General features: G+C 47.5%; 1 protein-coding gene across 2 annotated transcripts in view; it reads right to left on the bottom strand.

The window, feature by feature from the left end:
• Positions 1 to 343: 343 nt before the first annotated feature.
• The window catches only part of slc4a1a (solute carrier family 4 member 1a (Diego blood group)), a 35,287-nt gene continuing 26,037 nt past the window's right edge, over positions 344 to 9,593 (bottom strand). For both annotated transcript variants that reach the window (XM_084328243.1, XM_084328244.1), the window contains 2 exons: positions 2,082 to 2,255; positions 344 to 1,926 (listed from right to left, as the gene is read on the bottom strand). In XM_084328243.1, coding sequence (XP_084184369.1) covers positions 1,873 to 1,926; positions 2,082 to 2,255 — 228 coding nt within the window. In that variant the 3' untranslated portion in view covers positions 344 to 1,872. The remainder of the gene's footprint in view (positions 1,927 to 2,081; positions 2,256 to 9,593) is intronic.

Genomic DNA, 9,593 nt, shown 5'->3' with positions numbered 1-9,593 from the left:
GATTTATGGATTAAAATCCTCATAGGTATAATATAGTCTGTGCATTTCACATTGGCCTATACTCTTTTGGCAAATTCTATGCGTCTGTTTGACAACTTCATTTTGCCCTCATGCGTTTCTTTTCAACTCCACCTCGTCTGTTTGTGGGCGTAACCCAGCCGTCCAATCCAGTCACCCGGATTCATCGAAAACAAATGACTTTCCAATGAGCACTCGGCCTCGTTAAATAACAGCAGAGTGGCAGGCTTCTCAATGGTCCAGCAATCGAACCCCCTCCTCTCCCCTCAGGATAAAGTGAAAGGATGCTATTTTGAAAGTGAAAAAGTCAATAACTTCACAAGAATCACACTTTTTTGGATTTTATTTGAAGTCAAAACATGTTGTACAGTGATCCAAGCACTCAGACAATATGTACTGTAAAACAAATGGGCATACATCTCCATTGATTCTTCCCTGTCCTAATATGAATACAATTAATCCCATCAAGTCCATAATTAGAGCTACCCACCTACTACTTTTCATCCCGGTTCACTAAGCAATGAGAGCAATTACACACATTTATTTTTGGTCTTTGGCTAGGAGCGGGGAGATCTCACTCAAACATAATTAAGCCTACTTTGATTTAACCTTCATATTTACACATTCTGAATGTCAATATTGAATTGCAAAGACAAAAAAACAATAAAATGCTAAGCTTCTCTCAACAAATACAATCATCGGTTACAACAAAGGCATGAATCGAACGTATTAACTATGACAAAACAAATGGAAATAACTTAAATTGTAAGAAAAATCTAGGAAAAAGGCTAATATGATAGTCCCACACGAATACATTATGTAGCTATGTCGTTAAAAATAAAATGGTTACACTTTACTTTCTGTGTAGCATTATTAGTGCGTCTGAGGTCAGGCTAAGTGAAGGGCCTTCATCATTCAAACAGGTAGGCATACAATGTAACAATACTGGTTGTAATTTTCAAGCTATACGTTTGTAATGTAGCACTAGCTACTGTACCTGAACACTGAATTTCTGTATTTACTTAGTCAATGTTTATTACTATCCCAGTCAGAAACAAGAGAGGAATATATCCTGCTCCTTAATCTGTGATGGCACACTGACACAGCCCAAGACTTAAAGGTGCTGTAAGTAGTATTTTTCTTTTTGCTAAAATAAGTGGTAAAATATTAGCTCTACACTCCAACAGCCATCACTGATATCGATTGTTTGGTCAGTAACATGCATCTCCCTGTTCCTCCTATTTTCTGTAAGTAAACAGAAAATAAATGGTCTGGTATCCCGTTCCCACTTCATCCAATCAGGAGAGAGAACTCCACACTGCAAAAATGGTCGGACAAAAATAAGAAATAAAAAGCAAATATTATGTGCTTGAAACAAGTAAAATAATCTGCCAGTGCAATAAGCAAAATTGCCATGGCAAGATAAAAAAAATATATATATATGTTCTCTCTCCTGTTTGGATAAAGTGGGAACAGGATACGAGCAAATGTATTTTGTGTTGACTGCAGAACAGAGGGACTGGGAGACCCATGTTACTGACCAAACACTCTATATCAGCGATGGCTGTTGGAATGTAGAACTATTTAACTAACTTATTTTAACAAAAAAATACCACTTTCAGCTCCTTTAATTGGGAAATGTGGCTGTGAGACCACCCAGAGGGGTTTTATGAGGATATGTTCACAAGTATTGATTGCCACGTCTTAGGCCACAAGTAAGGATTTTTGTTTAAGACGTGTTACATACAAATTCCTTATTAGGTACATACTGGAACAAAGAGCATTGAGTTAATTCGATTCTTGTGCATTAAAAGACTGTGATAATGATGTGCTGTTGTTTCTAACAGCGGGGACTCATGCTAACTCCTCTTCATCGTCAAACTTGACATTGGCATCATCTGCGTCCAGCTGCAAGACAACATAACATTAACAATTGAGAAACACTCGCATCCATAGTACGTCTGCTCGACATAACAAGCATTCAGGCATCATCACAGGAGGAATACAATAATACAAATACAAATTCACAAGTGTATAATAGTGTAACTGGATGGTAAACTTACACATTTCATCTCCAAGTTTGAGAAGAGCGTGCCGGTCATGAACATGCGCAGAGGAATGGTGAGGATGAGGACGAAGGGCAGCGCCAGGGAGAAGGGGCTCATCTTGACGAACCACAGAACACCCAGACACGCGAGTTGAATCAGAGTGAAGAGATGCATCCGGTACGTCTGCACCTGCAAACGGGGCAGAGGACAGGAGAGAGTGAGCAGAGGGATGAGGAAGCAGTACAGTGAATGCACAACATTAATTAATTATTTGATATACTAATTTATCTAGTAGTAGTAGTAGTAGTAGTAGTAGTAGTAGTAGTAGTAGTAGTTTTATTCAGTCATCACACACATTACAACTATGCACAATCATTCCAGACTGTCAACAGTCTTTGATTTTGGCAGTGATTGAAAAGGTAGAGGCTGAAGCATAATAAGATAAGATAAGATATTCCTTTATTGATCCCCTTGGAGAAATTCATGCATCATAGCAGCATGGGGGAGGGGGATGGGATGTACAGGTAGTAAAAACAAGCAGTGTAAACAATATTTTAAGTTTCTAAGTCCTTTTTAGGTTCCTAGTAGTTGTAGTTGGATGTCTGGCAGCAGTCCCTGCCCACTGTTGTGGAGCCTGATGGCCGCTGGTATGAAGGACTGGCCGAGGCGGTTAAGTTGAGTGTCGGGGGTGTATGAGTCTGTGACTGAACGTGCTTCTCATCTTGACTAGCTCGTCGTTGAATCCTTATATATATATGCCTATTGTAACTGAGGGGTACAATTCCCTGACTGTATTGTTAGATATGATACTTACTACCACTACCTCTTGTACTTTAGACTCTGGCCACCCAGTACTAGGCATAAATAATTATGGTAAACACTCCCACGTAGATGAAACGATCCAACACAAATGTACCAAGTCGAAAGTCTGCGTTTAATAATAATTAATACATAGCAAAAGGTATGTAGAGCAATCACTTAATTACATTTATGATTTGAAATAGGATGCACTTTTATGGCAAATGAGTATTCGTTGGTATATCAATAGAGAACGTCCAATCTCTGGTGGCGCAGGCGGTAAATATACAACCTGGAATATTTAAGGAATAATAGCAATGATACTTTAATGATTATAGAACTGGATACACTAGGGGGGGATTCCGGTCGCTTGTAAGACAACTGGAGAGGGGGGGGGGGGGTAGAGTCTGGCTGTATCCGTCTGGCCGAGGGTATCCTGGGAGAACCCACGGTTGTGCGGCTCGGTGCCTCAGCGATCCTCGATCCACAGATGAAAGCAGTTGGACTCTCTGTGGGCCGGCTTCCTCCGGTCCACGATGGAGAGACGTGAAGCGACCTCGTCGTGTAGAGCGTCTCCTCACCTGTCGTCCTCTCCGGGGGGGGGTTTTCCAACACACGGCAGTGTTGGTCTTTATCCATAGAATAATCACTGTATACAAAGCATAATCCGTGCCTGGGAAGGCGGGCTGTCGTCGGTAGAATAATCCGGTATGCAGGTCCACTCGCTCGTCGGCTCTGGGGCTCCTCGGGTGCAGCCTCACATGGGGTCGGCCACCCTGGATAAGCAGCCAGTTCTACCCGAAACGATGGGGGTACTGACTACGATAGTATTCTCACCGCACGAAGCACTACATATGAATAGACTATTATTAGCTTAATAGACTACGTCCAACTCGACGATATAGTGCCAAATATGACTATTCAAATATTAATATACACGATGTCTCAATACCGATGGTAGGCCGAACTTGGCCTTACTCCCACACGTGGCGTCGCGGGAGGCTTTACGTCTGTCACTCTATTGGAGGGTAAGAAACTGGACTAAAAAGAAAGTCCTACTTTAGTAGCGCAGTATATATACGCACTATGAACAAATAGTACCATTAGTGGTGCGGTAGCCAGATTCCTACGTGGAACTAGGACTTGTTCGTACATGTTGAGCGGTACGTTTGAACTGGGTCTGGGGGGTATGGCAGCCTGGCACCAAGGTCTCGACCAATAGTAGAATGGAGACTATTATGGGATGTTCAGTAGGCTAGAATGGATATTCAATGCATATTGTACAAGGAATATACAAGGGATATCAGGGAATATTAGAGAATATACAAATACAATTAAATATATATATATAAATAAATATATATATTCGGTTTAATCTGGCCCTTCACAACAGCCACCATCGCTGCCGTCCCAGACCTAATCAGTTAAGCAGAGACAGATTAATCGCGTTGTCTATTTACACATAAGGGTTTGCTGTAGGGGTCAGTCAACTTCACAAAGTCATAGGGTTATAGGGTCATGGTCATCATCGATTGTGTCTGGGAGTCGGGGCAGTTCTATGAGCCTCGCCACGGGACGGGTGTAAGTGCGACCCTGGACAAGCACTTCAGCTGCTCGGACCTTGCCGTCGGCACCGGTGATCACTTTGCTTACGCGGCCGGCCGGCCACATAGCTCTGGGCAGTGATTGATCAATAATCATGACGACTGTTCCTTCTGTCAAATTGTCTCTCTCCTTTACCCACTTCTGGCGGGTCTGTAGAGACGGTAGGTAGTGCAGTAGGAATGTCCTTTGTTGTGCACTCTCTATGGTAGTGCAATCATCTATGTTGGGGTCTGCGGAGATAACAGTGCTCAATCCACAGAACATAGGTTTCTTATTCTCAGCCTCCTCTTGACTGGCTTCCCTCGGGATAGGCGTGGGCCACTCTCCTTCCGGGAGCTTTAGGAATGCTGGGCCGTCACTGTAGACATTGCGACGGGTGAGGTCATCTAGGGGCATTCCCCGGGTGATGACGTCAGCTGGGTTCTGTTTTGTATCAACGTAGCGCCACTCTGTTTCTCCGGTTAACTCTTCGGTTAAGTCTTGAATCTCGGTGACTCTGACTCCCACGAAGACTTTGTACTTGCATGAGTCCGATTTGATCCAGGCGAGTACTGTCGTGGAATCTGACCACAGGATTGTTCTAGACACCGGTATGGTGAGCTCACGTTGGATGAGCGTGGCTAGGTGCGCTCCGGCTAGGGCTGCGCAGAGCTCTAGACGTGGGATAGATTGTTGCTTGCGTGGGGCTATTCTCGAGCGGGCGAGGACAAATGCTGTGTAGATCTCTCCCCCCTCTTCTTGGGCCCGCAAGTAGGCTACTGATCCGTATGCGACCTCTGAGGCGTCACTGAAGACGTGTAAGTCCATTTTACATGTCTCTGGCCTCACCGTGGGTGGGAAGTAGCTTCGGCGCATATTAACGCCTGGGAGTGAGTGGAGCTCCATCTCCCACTCTCTCCAGGTGGATGCAAGACCGCATACTATGCGGTCTTTACCGTTGTGATGGACCTTGTGGTGAGGCACGTACCACGATTCAGTGGTCTGGTCAGCCTCTTTAATGTCCATCTTTGTGACGTGTCCCGCTGTGATGAGCTCAATCTCAGCGCGGTATACACTCTCTTGGGCGGGGTTCTTGGCTAAGCGCCGCTCCGTGTTCAGCAGGTACCGTTCTGTGGCGTCTGTCTTGGCGTGGAAAGTAGGCATTCCTTCTCGCCGCAGGAGTGGCGTGGCGTATCTCAACACGCCGTTGACCGGGACTCTCTTGGTCCCTGTCTCGAGGAGGTGAATGGCGTAAATGTCATCTTTAGAGCGAATGTCTTTCTTTCCGTTCTTAAAGGGCATTTGTTCCAAGGTCCATAGCCGCTCTACGTGTTGCAGGAGTGCGGTTTCTCCCTCTGTGACTCGGGAGTGGAGACATCTAGTGGCTGTACTTCGGTTGAGAGATTTGGCGAGCGGGCCTTGGAGAGTCCATCCCAAACGGGTCTCGACTGCTGCAGGACAGCCTCGGGGTCCGGTATGAACCCGGTCTATCGGGACAATGAGGTCTGCATGGTCGGAGCCTATCAACAGGGTCGGCATAGCATTGTCTATGAGCGGGATCGGTAACTTGCGCAGATGTGCATATTTCTCCATCAGCTTGGCGACGGGGTATGTGTACCGCGACAGTCCTATTTCTTGGCTGGTGAAAGCGTCTGTAATCTGGTACCGTCGCTCAGGCTGGCCGCTTGCTGCGATAGAGAATGAGACATTCTCGCCCTTTATCGTCTTCAAATCTCGTCTTATTGTCCGAATTGTCATTTGGGTTTCGCTTCCCCGCAGCCCTAGCTGGGCCGCAGCGGAGGCGAGCAGAAGGGTCTTCTCTGACCCGTCATCGAGGACGGCGTAAGTGTCCAGGACTTTATTCTGGTAGCTTAGTGTCACACGCACTACTTTTAGGAGTACTCGGGCTCCACTGCTGCTGGCGGGATCGATGTACATGACGCTCGCTTTGCTGCTGGATGGTGCGGGTGAAGGGCGCCGTCTGTTACTGTCGTGAAGTATGTCCAGATGGGCTCCATCGCACTTGGTGCACCTTTTCTTTAAGCGGCATTCGGCTGCCATGTGTGAGCGCGCACAGCGAAAACAGCGCTTGTTGGACTTTATCCATTGACTTGCTTCCTCCGCGTTCAGCTTGGGGAAGGAGTCACATTGCGCTAGCCAGTGTTCTTTCTCACAGTAGGGGCACACTATCTTCCACTTCTCCGTTCTGGAGGGGGTACTGTGGCTCCTGCTGCTCGATACTGACTCCGATTGGTGCATCACAGTCACCGATCTTCTTCCATCATTTAGTCGTCTGGTTCCTTCTCTGGAGCCAGGGGTGCTCCGTCCGAATGTATCTAGCCGTAGGCTGCTGACTTCTCGCGCCAGGAAGTCTGCTAGATCGAGGAGGTTCGGTTCGGGGCCATTCGGGTCTCGGTGGTCTCTCTGCCGCCTAAAACGCTCCTGTCGAGCGGGCGGCAGCTTCTCCAAGATCCTTTCCACATTTGAGTTGGCGTAAAGTTCATGCCTCCCCTTCTCTCTCTGCGCTCCCAACATCCCTACCAGGGACTGCACTCTGATGGACAGGTCGTCCAGTGCTCGATTGTCTGTTGCTGGGGGTAAGCGGTCGATGTGTCGGATCTCCTGGATCACGTAATCCCATATGCGCCCATACCTCTGGTCCAATGCTACCAGCGCTGCTGTGTATGGGGTGGTGGAAGTCGCGTAGGCGAGCGCTATATTATGTGCGCGGGGTACCTTTAAGTGCTTCAGTAGGATGGCGTATTTATTCCGGTAGAGTACTGTGCTGTCGTCGGGCGTGGTTCTCCTCCTCTTCCTCTTCGTCTTCAGTTAGGTCATCCAGTGCTTGTAGTCTCTGGTTTAGCCTCTCCACAGGATATGCTGCTCCTTCCCGGTTGCTAGGTCTCGCTTGGACCGGTGGGGGGAGGTGGTCTGTGGGGGGTATAGACCTCGTCTGTTGGTCAAGTTCAGGGTTGTTTACTCGGCTAGGGGATGCCGCCCTGGAGGTGTGTCTAGACGAGTTCCTGGAGCCTCTGGCGGAGGGAGAGGGTGTTGTCCGTCTGATCAGCTGTTCTATTAGTTGCGCTTGCTGTCTGTCGCGCTCTGCGTCCCGTAGAGCACCAGCAGCTGCTCGCTGGCTGTCTGCTCGGTCTCGGGCCACATTCTCTTCCATCTGAATGCGTCTTATTTCTAGACGTATATGCTCTTCTTCGCTCCGCTGCTGGATCTGCAGTCGGTCGCGTTCAGCAGCGGCGTTCAGGCTGATGAGGAAGGCCTGCTGTAGGGTCCTCTCTGCCTCGCTGGGAGAAGGCGGTTGTATAGGGGAGCCTTCCCTCGGGGTACTCCTTGCGGAGCCTTGGAGCTCTATCTCCACGGTGCTCTCCCCGTCTTCTTCCGTGCCGAGTTCTCTCTCGGTAGCGTTGTATTCCTCCCGGGACTCATCGGGGACTACTTCTTCAGTACTGGCGGGGTGTGAAGTCATGTCTGGTTCCCACTGGTCCCCACCGTGAGCTTGGTCAGTTACATTAGAACCCGTAGGGGCCTCTATGGTCGGGGTAGTCTGGGCGTTGGGGTTAGACATACTTTTACTTTCTAGTTTTACCGCGTTTACTGTTAGTAGAAGACTAGGTTGTTGACTGACAGCGTAAGCCTCTAAGTACTGAGGGAGCCGTCGTTCGCGCTGCGGGCGTTGGTTAGGAGGATCGTTTCGTGGAGTGTTCATCATAGGCCATTTCAATATTAATAACACTATATTAATATTACACTAATTACCATCCGGCTCGAAGGACCAATTGTAACTGAGGGGTACAATTCCCTGACTGTATTGTTAGATATGATACTTACTACCACTACCTCTTGTACTTTAGACTCTGGCCACCCAGTACTAGGCATAAATAATTATGGTAAACACTCCCACGTAGATGAAACGATCCAACACAAATGTACCAAGTCGAAAGTCTGCGTTTAATAATAATTAATACATAGCAAAAGGTATGTAGAGCAATCACTTAATTACATTTATGATTTGAAATAGGATGCACTTTTATGGCAAATGAGTATTCGTTGGTATATCAATAGAGAACGTCCAATCTCTGGTGGCGCAGGCGGTAAATATACAACCTGGAATATTTAAGGAATAATAGCAATGATACTTTAATGATTATAGAACTGGATACACTAGGGGGGGATTCCGGTCGCTTGTAAGACAACTGGAGAGGGGGGGGGGGGGGGTAGAGTCTGGCTGTATCCGTCTGGCCGAGGGTATCCTGGGAGAACCCACGGTTGTGCGGCTCGGTGCCTCAGCGATCCTCGATCCACAGATGAAAGCAGTTGGACTCTCTGTGGGCCGGCTTCCTCCGGTCCACGATGGAGAGACGTGAAGCGACCTCGTCGTGTAGAGCGTCTCCTCACCTGTCGTCCTCTCCGGGGGGGGGTTTTCCAACACACGGCAGTGTTGGTCTTTATCCATAGAATAATCACTGTATACAAAGCATAATCCGTGCCTGGGAAGGCGGGCTGTCGTCGGTAGAATAATCCGGTATGCAGGTCCACTCGCTCGTCGGCTCTGGGGCTCCTCGGGTGCAGCCTCACATGGGGTCGGCCACCCTGGATAAGCAGCCAGTTCTACCCGAAACGATGGGGGTACTGACTACGATAGTATTCTCACCGCACGAAGCACTACATATGAATAGACTATTATTAGCTTAATAGACTACGTCCAACTCGACGATATAGTGCCAAATATGACTATTCAAATATTAATATACACGATGTCTCAATACCGATGGTAGGCCGAACTTGGCCTTACTCCCACACGTGGCGTCGCGGGAGGCTTTACGTCTGTCACTCTATTGGAGGGTAAGAAACTGGACTAAAAAGAAAGTCCTACTTTAGTAGCGCAGTATATATACGCACTATGAACAAATAGTACCATTAGTGGTGCGGTAGCCAGATTCCTACGCGGAACTAGGACTTGTTCGTACATGTTGAGCGGTACGTTTGAACTGGGTCTGGGGGGTATGGCAGCCTGGCACCAAGGTCTCGACCAATAGTAGAATGGAGACTATTATGGGATGTTCAGTAGGCTAGAATGGATATTCAATGCATATTGTACAAGGAATATACAAGGGATATCAGGGAATATTA

Source organism: Notolepis coatsorum, assembly GCF_963971535.1.
Source record: "Notolepis coatsorum genome assembly, chromosome: 14".
Classification (NCBI taxonomy): Eukaryota; Metazoa; Chordata; class Actinopteri; order Aulopiformes; family Paralepididae; genus Notolepis; species Notolepis coatsorum.
This window is presented reverse-complemented; position numbering and strand designations above follow the sequence as displayed.